Below are 17,648 nucleotides of genomic sequence, written 5' to 3' on the forward strand. Positions count from 1 at the left end.
GTTAGTTGCTTACAATGCTAAGGTACTTCTGAGTGAGCTTATGTACGGTATCCAAAAATCTTTCCTCAATCATGAAAGCTTGACCTGAAGCTCTTCTAGAAGGCCATTGATAACCATGATCCAAAGAAGTGGCGAAAGACCTCCCCCACTTTACCGTACTCACATTCCGTCTTACCCGTGCACAGTCCCAGAGAAKTTGGAGGATGAGATGCTTAAGGTTCGATCCAACCTCAAAACTAAACGGGACACCTCSAGTCCGGATCCGATTACTTATGGTCCCCTCGAACCAGGAGACAAGAGTGTACAAGACAGTGTCCATTGACCAGCCTTTACTTTCAGACATGTTGTGTCCTTGAAAGACAATATCTTGGTATACTACCCCTTAAATGCATGTGAATCAATATCCCTAACGTTTTCAATAAGAAAGAGGAGAGGCTGATGGAGCTAAACTTCTTGGCCAAAACAGGCGATCTCTTAACAGCTTTCGAGATGAACGCAACTCTAATCTGCCTCCAAACCCCAGGAATATAACCGAATCTAATGCAGTTCGTATAGATGGGTACCAGCCTATTGCACGAAAGCATGCCAGCTTACTGCAGCTGCGCCATCTGGCTCAAGGAACTTTAATGTTTTGAATTAGTTGATAGCCTCTGCCAGGTAACGTTCATTCGAAGCCTCGAAAAGGATGCTCGGTCCGTCTCAGGTACCCCGTTATTACCATATCTTAGAGGATAAGGAAATGATTTCATAGAGTCAAGGAATCACTTTTGGTGACAGACCTGYTTGCATTGCCTTCCTACAACAATACAGGGCAACCGTCGCCTTTCAGAGAAAGGATTGCTCAGAAAGTGAGCGTCTAAAAGCAGCTCTGACTATTCACAATCCAGCTGCTATTCGAATTCTTAAAAAAAAACCCAAGCAAATGTGGTACTTTGCGAGGATGCGTCTAATCTTTCCAGASTCATGACAGCTTTCTGCGTTTCCGCAAAAAGCTTTCCACGAAGAGCTCTTGGTTGTGCTTATTTCGGACTTTTAGATCTTATTTTCAACCTTAAGTTCTAGCGAAAAACACTTTTCCGATAACTAAATTTTAATTTTTAAGTTTGCTAATAAAACTTTATAAGAGCGTATCCCACCTTCTCTTTGAAAAACTATCCTAGTTGCACACCGTTTGAAATCAAATCATAATTTATCACAATAAGAAGTGGAAAAAATAAGCTGTCAAAAAAAAGTTGGTGCAACAACAATACGCTGCGGTTGAGTGATTGTTGAAGAGCAGAAAGACAACACAGTCAGTAGAAGGTGTACTAGCAGCCAGACAGCGGCAAAACCAGCATAGCGGGATGGGTTGCGCGATAAAGTTGGCTGGCGGTCGGAGGCTGCGATGCCATGACTTTTGATGCCTACAGACACTACAAGCGCAATACACTGTAGGTGTATATATGTACATTCTTATATATATATGCCACGGCACATTTATGATTTTTGAGTGGGTGCCAGCAGATTTGCCAACCAAAAGTAGTAAACCACATGGTTGCATGCACCAAAAAGGCAAGCAGACATAAAAGCAGGCAATAAAAGGAGTCAGTAAGTCAATGCGGCACAGTTATGATTACAAGCTAGCTGTTAGYAGTAGAAACGGCGTTAGATCGAAGGCGCGCGCAGGCAAATAAGAAAACACGATGGTGCATAGACACACACTCACACACAAGCGCGAGCGCGCAGCTGAAGTTAACTTCAATTTAAAAAAGGCGTCATAATTTTCACCAAATTATCAGCTGCTGCACTTACCGCAGAATTCAATTTTTTTGCGCTTGACACGGTTGCGGTGAGGAAGTGTGGAAGCATGTTGCAAGGTTTTAAGTGAAAATGTAAAATTGCCACAAAATATTAGCGGCAACACGGCAGCTGTTGTTGCAGCAGCGCATTTCGAGAAATCACGGTGAAAAGCGCACGCTGCCGGAGCGCAGACAAAAGGAAATTTTGATGTTTGCGAATTGCAAATAATTTATAATTTGAGCATGCGCTACAATAACAACAACAACAGCAACTGTTGTGTGYTAGGTTAGGTTACAAAATCGCTATAAGTCAGCGTCTTGCCAAGCGCGACAGCAGCAATTTTTGCCGCTACTGGCGCGCTAAGTCAGCGCTAACCAGCCAGCCGCAAACGCGTTTGTAATTGTATGTGTGTAGTGACAAACGCGTCAACGACAACAGTAGTCGCGCTGCGGCTACGCTTACATTTTGTTGCATTGCATTTTTGTTGCTTGACTTYTTTGTTGTTTTAGTGTTTAGATTGTTTTTTCAATATTTTATTATATCAACTACATTCTTTCATCAACTTACCATTTTTTTTTTCTCCATCATTTTCATTTTTCCAACTCCATCAAGGCGATAACGGGCGCATCGAGTACGCGATTACGTCGGGCGATGATAATAACGACTTTGAAATTGCTGCCAACGGTACGATACGTACGCGYCGTGAACTTGATCGCGAAACGAAAAGTTCATACAATTTAATTGTAACCGCAAGAGATTGCGCTCAAGAATTTCCAACAACAACAAGCACAACAATAAATGCATACAWCGACGGCGCCTTCATGCAGCAGCCTCAACATCAGCATCACCAGCAACAACAGCAGCGTCGTCAACGGCAACACCGTCAGCAACAATATGTGGAGCAACAACCGCAACAGCGTCTATCATCAACAGTACAGGTAATTTGCATGCAATAGAATGAYGTATATAGCAATAACATGCTGCGATGCGCAAGCACTTCCTCAATAACACCCATCTAACATGTGHGCTTKTGTGTASATATGTATGGCTGTCTGAAGTGTAGCAGAAATTTGATTTTTGCAACAAATTTTAGCCCACCACCCATAGCAGCGCTGCTGCGTGCTTGTATGTGYGYACTTTTAATTGGCGCGCATCGCTCGCGAATTGGCGCGCGCAGCACATCGTTACTGGTGGCAGACAGCCAGGCCTTCCGCATGCGCGYCAAGTGGCCACGCGGCCATGCCGGTGGGCTGTTGTTGTGCTGATGATCTGTTAAATATGCGCTGCTATGCCAGTTGTGGCCGGTGGGAAAATGTTGCATAAGCGCGTGTGTAAATGAGGCGACTTCACCTTGCTTGAATAAAAGAATATCGTTATACAAAAGCGCTGCAAGCAGAAAATCTTAATAGGATTAGCGTTCCAGCAAATTATGCCTAAGGCGTCAGAGTTTATTGTAGAGTTAACTGTTAACATGTTTTAATGCAAATACAGTCGCTTAACTTGTGGATGTGAAATAAATGGCTAGGCTAAAAAGTCTTTTTAATAAAATTAAAATTTTTGTCAAAAATCGTTTTAAGTAATGGAGTATACTATCCATATTTCAATTAATGACTTTTCAATGACTTTGAGTCTTATTCTAGGCGCCACTTGGTTGAGACATGAGTAGAGGAATAAGACCCCAAAAACAAAATGTGGTGAAAACAATAGCCGCATAGGCAATTCGAAGATCAATGCAAAAAAATGTTCTCTCATGAACGTTACTTCTAATATATTCTAACGTCATCTTCAAAATGTCAGCTATGTCCAGCAAACCTTATTTTTCAGCCATCTAAGTGCCTTTCTGTGAATCTGTTTGATGTTTTCATCAGCAACCGCCTCTTTTTATGTCGAATGTTTGGTTTTCGGTGCACATGTAGCATATTCGAATTCYAAGCCAAGCCAAGTTCAATGGAAGTGTGCGTTTAGGAATTTCACAAAACGTTGCTTCACTACCATTTTTTCTTTTACTAAGCATCTTTTTGGTTCACTGTGGCATATATCTATCTATCGATATTTTCTGTATTTTCCTTCCCTAGTTGGACTAGCTTAACTACACCTGATATAAAGGCCCTTTATTTGCTTTGGCGAGCGACGGTTCCGTCACTTGGGGCCGCTGTTAACCGGTATAAGTCTGGGTCACAGTTTTGACCTCCCTTAACGACCCGACTCCGTCTTCTGCTAATTTTATCTTAGTGAAGTGTCACTGAAATGGTCCCCACTAAGAACTGCTATCCGTCCACCGAAATATAGTCGCCATTAACGGTCCCAACACAACTTTCTCACGAGGCCAAGGCGAGGGTTAACGCCCACCCTTATGGCGCATTTCGTTCAGAGYCGAACAGTGTGAAGTGGTGGTCTTCTCTACTAACGTCTACCACACCAAGTAAATGATGACGTGTAGGAACGTCATCTACCTACCACTCTGAGGTCTGTTTTGGTTTTAACGCGTTGRAAGTTGTTGMGACATTAGCCCACCAGCCATTTCTGCTGAGTGTCATATCAGCAAATTCAGGTTGCAGATTGTCGCAACCGCGAGCTCAGGCTTAAAATCGAAATCTAAACAGAAAAAACGTCGATTCCTGATCGTAGTCCGTATCCAAGCTTAGTACAATCTAGGTTATGTATAAAATGCCCCAACTCGGAGGCGACCCATAGATGTAACAGCAATTTACATGTTCTAAATTACACGATTATAGACGAGACGTTATTTCTTCGGCTCGAATTGGAGCTTCCAAGTGTAGCAGGTCTTTCCAACGGAGTGGAGGGCTTGCTCTTCCTTTGCTTCCACCGGTGGGTATTGCCTCAAATACTCTCAGAGCTGGAATGTTTTCATCCATTCGAACGACGTTACCTAGTCATCGTGATCGCTGTCTCTTAATTTGCTGAACTACAATCAATGTCGTATATTTCGCACAACTTATCATCCCATCGAGTGCGGTATTCGCCGTTTCATCTCCCGCAGAAGTTTTCTCTCGAAAACTCGTAACGCCGACTCATCAGATATTGCCATCGTCCTTGCCTCTGCACCATACAGCAAGACGGGGATGATGAGTGACTTGGTCTTTTTTCGTCGGAAGAGCACTTTAGTTCGTAATTACCTACTCAGTTTGAACTAGCAATATATGGCTAAAGCAGCTCACGACACCCGGTCTTAGACCAAGTAGCCAAGTATCAAGAGCTAAAGTCAAAAGGAAACATNAAAGGAAACATCATTCCCCAGAGTTGTGAGCTGTGTTTGAACCCGTCCCGTACAAAAAAAAAAAAAAACCCTGTAAAGGACGCTATTTTGGATGCTCCTCATAAAAAATACGAGTTTTTGCTCTCACTATAAACTTCCTGGGAAAACTAWATTCAAAAACGTTATTTTATGCTGAAATAATTACACTTCGAATTTTCGAATTTTGTTCYCGAACCTGGTTTGCCATAAAGAGCTGAAATACTAACGATATATATCTGAAACTTATTTATTTTTCCTTTCATAAATACGGTCCGCCAACTAGCAGCTGTTACTAAGTACGCTGAGACACAAAGAGCAACAAATTTCACCAGCGGCACACACATACACATAACCGCAAACATACACATCTCTATAAATTGCGCSGCATCTTTGAGTGTACCAAATTAACACACATAATAAATGTATTTTGATAACAAAAGTGCGAATGCTGCTTATCATTAAAAATGCCAACGAACACACACGCGCATATAGTATACACATATTCGTGCTTTTTTCGACAGCTTTAAGTCCCTTAGCATTGCTTGCACTCGCATTCCCCATCCTTGTTGCGCGGCATTGCTTGCATTGCCTTCTTGCCTCGCGCACAGCATGAGTTATTCGCATTCGTACAGTTGTACATATTCACAGTTATCAGTTAATTAAAGTCATTCTTTACATTGAGCTGCGTGTGCATGCGCGGCTTCGTTGCCGCGAAACACTCTTCACGGTTGTGTAAGCGAAACAGCACGATTTGCCTTCACCCATTGCCGCGTATATACGAGCATGAGAGGCTGTAAACCTTTTGGTGTTGGTTGCTGTTGTTAGTTTTGCTGCCGCTGCCGCTGCCGCTGCTTGGCGTATTGTAACAAATTTCAAGTTTATCTTTTTTATTGCTGTAATTTATTTAAATTTTACAGCTGATACCGTTGCCAACAACAACAACAAGCAATGCGGAAAAATCGGAATAAGAACGCAAGAGAAAAATCACTTTGCACTGCACTCACTTAAAGTGGGCAAAGTGAGTGGTATCAAATATTTATGTACACCACGATGAATATATGTACTTATATACTTATACGTAAAGTATACATATATATTTACAGAGGGCAAGTGTAGATTACGACTGTGTTCGGTGGAAGAAAGGTGAAATATTATTTTGTGTTTGCAATACCTTGCAACATTCGAATTCAGCTCTGCTGTATAGTTCTTTTCTCATCTTATCGCGGGGCATCCATTTTCGGGTCACACCAGATGTACATTCCCATTTCAGACAGGTCGCTATGCCATTTTTCTTTATTTGTATACGTGGGTGCCCTTTCTTTCGTTTACTATTCATGGGTCTCGAGTCCAAAAAAGCTTTTCCTTGGAAGATCAACTTACATTTGAACGCATTTCTTATACTTTTATGCGCTCAACTATATCCATACAGTTCGTGGTTCCATCTTCTTCGTCATTCATCGCTCACACGGACGGCTCCAAAGAGGTTGCGAAGGATAGACCTTTGGAATAATTCGTGTTCCATTTCATCTCGGTTCGTCATTGTCCATGTTTGTGTGCCATATAAGAGTACGGGAATGATGAGAGAGGTTTCTGCTTTTTAATTACCTACTGATTCAAAAGGTGCACCTGCTGGCAAGTGTTATTTTGGGGTTAATCTCCATTCTGAAGTTAATGCTGGAATTTATGATCGCCCCGAATCATAAAAGAGCTTAACTAACTGTCAATATAATCTGTGTAGCCCATCAGCATTGTTACTTTAGAGTAAACAGTGCCAATGCGGTTCAGATGAGCGATTTTAAAGTATTATATTGAAGAAAACTCCGGAGATCGAATCACACTGCCTAAAACTTCATTTTGTGTCGATCGGCTCAGAGAAAAAAGGTCATGGATTTCGATCTGTTTCCACACAATCTTGTCGACAGAATCCTTATATGCAATGTTAAGAAGACTAAAACCGTAATAACTAGCGCAAACAGCAGGATCTGCCTTTTTGTAGACTTATAAGCCAATCATATGGCAACCAAACCAAGCGTAGCAAGTGGAATATGCGCCTTTTTAGCACCTCATCGGCAACTTTAAACAGCTCAGCCGGTAATCGGCCGACCCCCCCCAGGGGCTTGGTTGTTCTTAGACCGATTTAGAGCTCTTTTCATTTCGGCGTGGTCGATTGGCGAGAGAACTATGTTGTCACGGTAGATTATTGGTGTGGGTTCTTCTTCATCCGTCGCTTTCGCTATTTAATAGTTTAGAAAAGCGTTTCATCCAAATTTCGAGTGTACTCTGGGAACTGATGTCTTCCTCATCCTTTGCTTCCACCGACAGGTACTGCGTCCAATACCTTCATAGCTGGAGTGTTTTCTTCCATCCAGACAACATGGCAGTATATCTCGTACATCATTCCATCGGCTGAGACATCCGAAGTGGCTAATGCGCAAAACCTTTCTCTCGAGCATTCCTATACACGACTCATCAGATGATGTCATTGTCCATGTCTCCGCACCGTATAGCAGAAGGGAAATGATGAGGAACTTGTTAAGTTTTATCTTTCATCGTCGAGAGCGAACTTTCCTCTCCTCTAGCACATGTTCTCACAAAAGCTTTTGCTGAATTTCAGCAACTTGCTGGGCGCTCTTCAGTTGATGTGATCTATATCCAGATGTAAGGAGCCAAGTGCTTTGAACCTCCGTCTACCGTTGGCTTGGTCTCCATTTTACCACTATATTTACTGAGTTTTTCCAGTATTTCACTTAAAATATTTTTAAGGCGCCCATACCCAAACACTTATGAGRTGTCTGAATTATTATTTTCCAAACTCTAATAACACAATTCAAAGACTCAGCTATTAAAAGATGATTTTTTGTATTACCTTGCCTTTATTAAATACTTCTACAGCGTCTGCGCAAATGCTTAGACTCACACAAAATTAATGCTTTCACATATCTGCGCATATATATCGGCATTATTCTTGTCGCCAGCGCTCTGTAGCGGTAAGTAGGCGTTGCTGCGTTGGTTAGCTGCGCTTTGCACCGCAGGTTGTCGCCGCGCGTTGGCAATCCGCGCTCACATGGCCAAGTGCAACCAGGCGACTGCCAAAGCGACGTTGCAAGCAAATAAGCGCATGTGGCAAGTGCATTCTGCTTACGCCGCGCATTACTCAATTCAGTTGTTGTCATTGTTTGTCATATTTGTTGTTGGTGGTGGCATGTGGCCTGCCATCCATTTGGCCATTACGCGTGTATGGTGTTCGCGGAAAATATGCAACAACTTCATTAATAATATGCGAATCTCTCATTAGAAATCTGYGAGCAACTTCATTTATATTGCTACCTTTCAAATGCAACCACAAGCGTGGCAGTGATTTCCAGTCATTTTTGTTGTTGTTCATAAAAATGGAAAATGTGGCGAAAAGCACACACGTGCGCTAAGGTGGCTGCACTTAAGTGTGTGCGTGTGTGCTTGTGTGTTGGTGTTTACCTTTAACTGCTTTGACCGCTGCTGACACTGACATTGTGCGCTTTCCTCCAACGGCAGCCAGCAGCCAAGCGATATGTGATTTGCTATTTGTGCGGATATTTGGATGCGCCATTTTTTACGCCGTGCGCTGCTTAAATTTGATTTTCATGCGTTATGTGTTGTTTTTGCTGTTGTTTTTGGTGTGCAAATGCGCGCATAGGCGTCGTATGTTGCACGGAATTACGTTTCTGGGTTCAGCTATCGCCACTTTATATCTACGGCAGTTATTCTTTTGCTTCTTTTCGACTTTTCAGCATTGCTGCCACACCGCGCGGCGCCTCGCCGCCGCCGCTACAAAACGCTTTCTATGGCACGTATGTGCTTTTTGTTGGCTTTTCGTGCTTATTTTGATTGGCGTACGTTGCAACTAAGCATTGGCCACACGTTGCACACACCTTGCCACAACTTTKGCTGCAGCCACTACCGCTGCTGCGGCGGGTAAAGCAAATTTTAATGAAGCTAATAAATTTTCGTTAATGTCCACAGCGAATAGATTTGCAAATTTAAAGGAATTGCTGCAGCTTAAGGCGCTGTAAGTGCCATCGCAACCAATGCCAGCAACGCCAATTGCTGTCTGCCACAGCAACAAAATCAGAAACGAGCGAAAAATGGCCGTCGCAGCGCYTGCATGCAACAAAGTGCGCGCGAAATGCGCTACAACAAATTTATTGCGATTACTTGTTGCTGTTGTTGTTGCTGGCTGCGCTCTTTGTTTTTGTGGYTGTTRTTGTTGTTGTTCTGTTAGTGGCAGCCGCCATTGCTGCTGTTGATGTTAATAAATCGTTCGCAATTAGAAATTGCATTAAAGCCTAAATGAGTGCGCTGTTGCGTTTCGRCTTTTTTCGTCAACAGCAACGGTGCTTTGTCGTTCGTTCCTTCCTCCTGTCTGCTCTCGCGCTTCCTGCTTTGACATGTAGTATGCTTTAGTTTTTGTCGGCGCCTACGTAACTTTTCCTGCGCCATTAACGCCTGCGGTTGCCGGTTGCTTAGGAGAAAGCTTCCAGATTTTTCTTTTGTTTACCGCTCGTCTGTCCGTCCTATTTGTGCCGTTGCTGTTGCTATTGGCTTTGCTTTGGCTACCGCTTTACCTTTTTACAGTTGCGCATAGATTTAATTTTATTGCAAACAATTTTATTAAAAATGTTCTCACATTTTCCCCAACAGCAATCGCTTATCGTAAAGCGTTTATCGGCCCCAATGCAGGCAGCATCTGCTCCATTGCTGCTGAACCCGTTCGTGACTCGGCTGTTATGATTTTTATTTTGGCGCATGTGACTAGAAACCGCAAAAAGGTTCAGAACATACAATGCATTATTTTTGTTATTTTTGTAATTGTAATGCATAAAGGACGCATTTGGTTCAGTTTGAGGCAGCAAATGTCACTAAAAGAGTTATAGAGCAGTGCGAAGCAGAAAGTTCAGTTGAGTGATACCTTCGAAGTTCTCTATATGTATGAAACGCCGTTTAATATCGAATAATGCTGTTGCAAAGCATATGTTATTCATTATTCAACTCTTCCATCAGACGGAAGCGCTTATTAGTACTCCGGTTAGGTTTGAGGTTGAAACGAACCTTAAGTATCTCATATCTAATCTTTTCTGCGACTGAACTATCGTGGCGGTGTCTTCCTTTTTGTGGACTAATATTCCAATCATTGGGTAACCAAATCATGCTTAACAACTGGAAAATGCGTCTTTTCAGCTCCTCACCGCCGGTTTTAAACAATTCAGCCGGTAATCCATCGATCCCTAGAGCATTGTCGTTCTTAAGCCGTTCTTAAGYATCTCATATGTTCTCTTCGCTGCGACGGAACTRTCGTGARGTAGTGACTCCGTGGGTGTGCACTACGAAAGGTCAATAGATCCCGAAAAGGTTCTGCCTCCTTTACCCTGGTTGTTTGTGGTAAATGAATGGATACCGTTTACGGGTTAGCACAAGAACAAAGAAGCAAACCTTTTTTATGAGTGTCCTGAGGACTTCCACGAAAAACTTGGAACTGACCAGTCGCTCGTTCGTGAGCTTGGAACGACCTTTATCGAATCTCGTAGATGCGCGTACGCTTCGAAGTATACATAGTCCCGGAGGAAGAAAATCAGTCCTATTACTTTCCGGACAAACCCTGTACGATAGCTAGCTGAGCGGAAGGAAATGGCTTAGCGGTCAAAAATAAACTGAAGTAGTTTTATTTACCTGGAGGTATACCAAAAATCCAGATTGCAATCTTTGTCTCATTCGCTTGGCTTCACCCCGTCGATAAGGTGAAGTACTTGCACTTTCCGAGCTAACATGGAAGCTTAGTCTTAAGGGTAGGGAGAGAAAGGCATAGGCTTGATAATATTGTAAAGAAGCTATGGAAGCCGGGGTCAGATTGCGGGGAAGTGGATACATTCAGAGTTCCGAAATTCTCTCTCCTTTCGAATACATCCCTGATAACTTGGACCACAACATCGTAAAGCCTACTCCTAGCGACATCTTCTCTATTCTCTATCCCGGATAGTTTACGTAGTCGGAGACGCTGGAGAAGAATCGCAGTAAGCCTTTTCGAGGATGAATCAAAGCTTAAGGGGAATGTTGGAGGGGAGTCTGCTATCGACTCTTGTTCTGCCAGACCACTTAGTGCTTTTAAGCAGAAATGGCAAATATCATGGTATCATGGTTCTACGAACCCAACGAATTGGATGGASTAGATATTGCGGGATCAATGGTGGRTGGCTTTAGACGCTTTGTAAATATGCGACAGTGTTTTTGAGAGAATATGAATATGAATAGAGYGGCTGAGCTGTTGTGCATGACTACTTTCAAAGAAAGTCTGTTCACTATTCTATCGTAATAAAAGTGACTTTTTGTAAATAATTTCATAAAAACTCAAAGAATATTTTTTCTCTAATGTATACATTTCCAGTTACAATAAATGATGAACTTTGATTTGAAAATTCTAGAAATTTTTATCATACTAAAAAATCCAATAAATATCCCTCACTTATTCTCTTTTATACAGGTCACAATAGTTTTGAAGGATGTCAACGACGAAGCACCGAGTTTCACTTCGAGCAATGAAACCAGTGTGCTCGAAAATATCGCACCCAACACTGTGGTCATGGTCGTTAAGGCCATCGATCGCGACGAAGGACGCAACGGTTATATCGAATATTTGCTCGACGGCAAAAAGTCCGCAGTCACAAACCACGATTATGACGATGAAAATAATATACCTTTCACGTTAGGCGCTGTAGATGGGCTACTACGCGTCGCCGGACGCTTGGATCGTGAACTGCGCGCCAGTTACTTGCTCAACGTGACCGCACGAGATCGCGGCGAACCACCACAAGCCACGCATATGCAGATCACCGTGCGCATACTGGACGAAAACGACAACAGTCCCGTCTTCGATCCCAAACAGTACTCGGCATCGGTGCCGGAGAATGCCAGCATTGGCGCAATGGTATTGCAAGTCGCCGCAACCGATATAGATGAGGGCGCCAACGGACGTGTACGCTTCTCTATCGCTGCCGGCGATGATAACCGCGACTTTAGCATCAGCGAAGACTCAGGTGCTGTGCGCGTCGCCAAGAATTTGAATTATGAGCGTAAATCGCGTTATGTGCTGACGGTGCGCGCCGAAGATTGTGCCGCCGATGTCGTCGCTGCAGCCGCACAGCTGCAGTTAGGCGGCAAAGTTGGAACTGCGAGTGGCGCGAATATGGTGGTTGGCGGCAGTGGTGGTGTTATTGGCGGCGCGGGTGGTGGTGGTGTAGYAGTCGCTGGTGCGGCTAAGCATGGTGTGGAGCAACGTGAGACACGCTACGACACGGCCGAACTGACGATCATCATCATGGACATCAATGACAATCCGCCCACATTCCTGCACTCCCCCTACCTGGCGTATGTTATGGAGAATGTTATACCGCCTAATGGCGGCTATGTGCTGACAGTGGAGGCCTACGATGCTGATACGCCGCCTTTTAACTCGCAAGTGCGCTACTTTCTGAAAGAGGGCGATACAGATCTATTTCGCATAAATGCATCGACAGGCGAAATATCATTGCTGCGGGCGCTCGATCGTGAGGCAAAGGCTGAGTACACGCTAACGCTGGTCGCCATGGATACAGGTGAGTCCACATAATGCATAATTTCCTATACATGAAAAATGTTTATATGAATGTTTTACAACAAAAACACAAAAAATTAAAAGAAAACATCGTAAGCATGCTTGTCTACGGCAAGTAAAAGCTGACTGTTTTGTGGCAAGCTGAGTGCGCGCAAGATAATCTTAATGTTTTGGAATTTGAGCTGCAGCAGCCATGCGGAGTCGAAGTCGGAATCGGAATGAGTTAGAAAGCAGTAGAGGCGCAGTGCAGCGCCAAGCGGGCGGGCAGCTACACAAAGTGCTTCTGGGCATTCCCAGTTGGTTGTGTGCGCATTCATATGCATGAGCGTTGGGCGCAGACGCGATCATCACATGCGCGTACACGTTATGGCCAAATGATCATATCAACTTGGCGTTCAACTTTTCGGTCAGTCGCACTGTTGTTGTTGCTGTTGTTGGCGCTGTTACGGTGACTGTTGCCGGTAGGCTTACTGGTCAAGCGCAGCCATGCCATATGCAAAATACACTGTCACTGTCTTTTATTTATTTTTTGCAGAATTTTTGCATGTTGCAAGCGCATGTGTGTATTTGTAATTGAATGCCGCACATATACACATCTATRTACGCATACATATATCATATGCTTGGAAAAGGAGGTGTTTCCCTCGCCGGTAGTAAACACAGCTACAACAGCACCTTAAGTACATATCTCCGCTTGCTTGCTTTCTTGTTGTTTTGTGCTGTAAGTTGCCTTGCAAACGCCCTAGTTGGACTTGAGAAAAATAAAAATAAATAATAATGCGGAAACTTGACTTGTWGATTTGTGCCTGTTCGTGTGCGCATGTCTCGTGTGTGCTGTGGCATCTTACGCTTCAGCTGCGCCTTTCTTTCTGCGCAGTTTACTCTTACGTTGCATCTCAGTTTCATTCATTATCTGCGCTGTTGTTGGTTGCTCTGTGGTTTCATTMTTGTGCCCCTAAAGAAAATACATTCTGATAATTACAGTAATTTGTTAATGTTACACTCATGACTCTTTCGCTGTTGCAACTACTGCTGCATCTTCTTTTTTTCTCATACGGATTTTCATGTGTCTGCATCTACAGGTTGTTGTGTACCCGCTCAGAACGCAGTCACAGACATCACATTGATTATATTAGCTTGGTATCAAAAGTTAAGACACACTTTTGCACCTACGAGCTTATTCCTTCGACAGGAGTGTTCGTTTTGTCTCATATKATGAATGTTATTGTTGTATATGAACATATATAGAATACAAATATATAATTTTTACTATTTTCTGTGCACGTATAAGCTTTCCAAAGCTCATTTCTAATAAATTATTCCAATTCTATATGAAATCGTAAGCAGTGCTACAACACTCGTGTAATTTAACGAATCAACGATCTGTTTGACTAATTTCTATCCTTAGATTGGTTACAAACACTAAAATGAACTTCTTTCGCTTTCAGTTTTGTTGTAATTTCATATAACCAACGATTTAGCGGAAGAGCCCAGAAAATATCTTCAAGTTAGCTTAGGTTATGAGCTTGATCCTTAGAGAAATCTAACTTGAACATCTTATTTTTAAATTTAATTTATTTAATAKATCATAAGATCCTTACAAAACACCAAAGTACTTCGAGCTCATTTGTTGAAACGTTTAATATCAGTTTCGTCTTTGCTGTCTACTTCACCGAAGGTAAGACTGCCGAGATATTTAAATCACAGTCTTATAAAGACTGGACAATGGAAGAAAAAGTGTCTGGTTGTTTCCTTCCCACAACTTTGACAGCTTGTACCTGCGGATATTTTTATTCCTATCGTATGAATGTCTATTGGACAATGTCCAAGAACTATCGTTGTGATTTGCGTGAGCACCTGCCAATGGCGGCCTAACCTAACGGTGCTTTTTTAAAGCACATAGATCAATACAATGCGTTGATCAGCGCCCCGAATAGTAAACGCTTTTTGCACGTATTTTTTGGTTCCAAATGGTCGGGTAGAAGTGATCATCTTTCCCACCTTGGTCGAGTGGTGTAAAACCGGTTTTAGTTCGGTGCCATGTTGTGGGCTGACACCGGCCGCAGTGCGAATCCACAGCCACCACGAATCTCTTCAAAGGGCCAAAMCCAATAAGCAGATTGGAGCAAACTCCAAGGGCTAACTGCTTCCCGTGGTACCAGATTACCGTYTCCGGTCAGACTTAATAACTTTTGCTGCTACCAGTTGAGCACCCAACAACTCGGTGACTTGTGACATTTGCCGCTTGAACTTCAAATGTCTTTTCATTAGAAGGAGTATCATTCAAAGTCTAAAAAATTAGTTCAAGCTGAGTATTAGAGCACTATTTCTGACAAAGACTATGCGAGACTATTCGAGGCAACCCAAAAAATACAGATATAGTCCATATGGATTTTAGTTGCCTCTAACAACAAGCATACCTTACCGCAAATTCTACCCACTACCTGCTGGGGTTTGCCAATGTCCAGTAAGAATCTCTACGATTTCGACAAGACACACTTAAAAGATATACTATGTTATACTCTAAGCCAAGACAATGTCGTTGATCAGCGCCCGCTTTGCGTACGCGAGGTTCACATCACTGTTCCAGTSGTAGTGCAATGGAAATTCATCACGATCCTATTCCGATGTGATTAAGGCAGTGGTGTYSWTACTGATTATCTCATCGGCTTTGSAGTTGCCAGSGRCTRCKCTGTGARCAGGCATCCAAACGATTCAGACTTTGAAGTAACGTGATTATATTTCTAGTRAGAGCAGATAGTCCTTGAGTTCGCGAAGGCTGACCTCCATGAAAGAGGTTGCACTTCGTGGCAGTGGCAGAGCTTAATGATAGTTTAATTACGACCACTTATGATCAAGTGTTTACTCAACTTTCGTTTTCCGCCAACTAATCCATAAAGCTAYTTAAAATGCAGGTTAAAAGCTAAAGTTATCAGAGCTAAAGGAGAACGGAAACTTTTGTAGAATTTTATACTTTATTGATTGAATTTCATAAATACATTTATTTTATGTACATAATTTACCTTCGCCTTGTTGGTTTCCTACGCCAGACACCTTTTCTACACTATTCTGTATCTCTTATTTTTAGAAATCGTTAGCTATACTCAAATAAAGTTTTCAAAGCGACCTGCTAACTTCTCTATTTAAATAAATTGAAAACATATTAGTAAGGTACGAAAGCTCTGCAAAAGCTTACTAGCCGATTTTCTATAGCTATTAGCATTATTCACTTTCCGAAAGCCCACTAAACTTTATAACAATAATAAAGCGTCGTTTAGATAATTACTCCAGGCTCCTTTTTTTTACAAAATTGTGTAGTCTTTCTTACTTTATTGACTTAGAAGTCGTAAGAGACCCAAAAAAAGCTTTCAAAATGTGATCTTCCCTATACGCCTTAAATATATTATAAACATTTTAGCAGGGTATGAAAGCTCTGCGAAAGCTTACTAGCCGCTTTTCGAAAGCTCACTATTCACTTTCCTAAAGCTTTTCACTTGCTTTGCCAAAGCTCACTATGCACTATTCGAAAGCTTACTATTCAATCTTCGAAAGCTTACTATACACTCTCCGAGAGCTTGCTATTCACCTTCCGAAAGCTCACTACTTCTATTAGAAAGCTTCTAATATTATAATTTTGTGCGTATGTTCAAAATATACGTTTTCTAAATTATTTTCAAATTATTTTCGAGCGTCTGAAAGTCCACTTGCTACAATTTCTTTGCAACATTTCATCCCGCATCTCTACTAACAAGATAACTACAGCTGTACACATGTAGAGCAGCGAGTAGTATGTAATTGCTACTAATGAAATGTGCAATAATAAAACTCAGTACTTTTTTCTTACTCAATCAACGCTTATTGCCATAACACATCATTGAGTTGTTGTAGTTGTTGGAACAACATATTACGAGTAGCAGGAGATCACGCGTGAGTGCAGGCAGTTATCATGGCGCGTACACAGCTAAACAAACRTGTTGTTGTTGTGATGACTCGCTGCACCAACAAGCAACTGGCAATCAACAACAACCACTGCCAGTGGCAAACGGTTTGCTGTTATTGCTTTAGCAACTGGCTGCCAGCGGCTGACATTGGCAACTAACACGCATCTAATGCTAGATGGCCACAAATACACACATATTTAAAAGTAAATATATATGTGTGTGTATGTTGGCTTGCGCGCCAGCGTGGCACTTACGCAGAAGAGCAGTAGCAGCAGCAGTAACACAGCAACATGAGCATCAGCAACGGTAATCGCTGTGCCGAGCGGCTAATRATGACGATGACGTGCTTCGACAATAATAACAACAATGCTTTCACATAATAGTTTCAGAAAGCTGCTGGTTCTAAGCGTAGCAATGTTGGCAGCAATTGGCAGCCCGCGCAATGGCGTTGACAACATTTTGAGCAATTTTGCGCTTTTTATGCTTTGGCAGTAACCCCGCGTTCTAGCTTCAAGCGGCTATATACTTGTGCTTGAAGTTTGTATGTTTGTCATGCTATTGCCTCAAGTATCTCTGTTGTTGCCATTGCCGTTTCTTCTCGTTACTCACCTCGCTTTTGCTACTGTTGCTGATCGATGTCTTTGCTGCGCTGCAGTTGGCAACACAATGAGCACTGGTCGCTTGTGTTGCCGCAGCGCAGCTCCAGCAGGCTTTATGCTTGTTGAGATACCCATTTTGCTTGCACAGAAGGCAGCTTTTCGCTATATAAATAAAGAAGCGGGCAGCAGCAGACAAACTTGCACACAAATGTACGAGTTAGCGAGTCTATAAACTATGGAATGTCCTGCTATTTGTTTTGTGGGAAAATGTTTCACTCTCGTGTATGCAAGCACTTTTGTTATTGTTGTTGTTCTGCTGCTTGTTGGTCTAGTTATTAGCAACTTTGAATAATATTTATTAAATATGAGGAGTTAAACGCACTATGAGTTGGTTAAATAATGTGAATGAATAAAATTTCAACATTTACTTTTTATATATTTTATTATATATG

The 17,648-nt window shown here is 42.4% G+C and overlaps 1 protein-coding gene across 1 annotated transcript in view; it reads left to right on the forward strand.

Annotated features, from left to right (window-relative positions):
* Positions 1-17,648, forward strand: part of LOC108966623 (cadherin-related tumor suppressor) — a gene marked incomplete in the record, with an annotated part of 299,387 nt that overhangs the window by 248,128 nt on the left and 33,611 nt on the right. Inside the window, 2 exon segments of the mRNA XM_018929619.1 lie at positions 2,392-2,717; positions 11,547-12,657. Coding sequence (XP_018785164.1) covers positions 2,392-2,717; positions 11,547-12,657 — 1,437 coding nt within the window.

Source organism: Bactrocera latifrons, unplaced genomic scaffold (genome assembly GCF_001853355.1).
Source record: "Bactrocera latifrons isolate USDA-ARS-PBARC rearing strain unplaced genomic scaffold, ASM185335v1 scaffold_167, whole genome shotgun sequence".
In the NCBI taxonomy this organism is placed as follows: Eukaryota; Metazoa; Arthropoda; class Insecta; order Diptera; family Tephritidae; genus Bactrocera; species Bactrocera latifrons.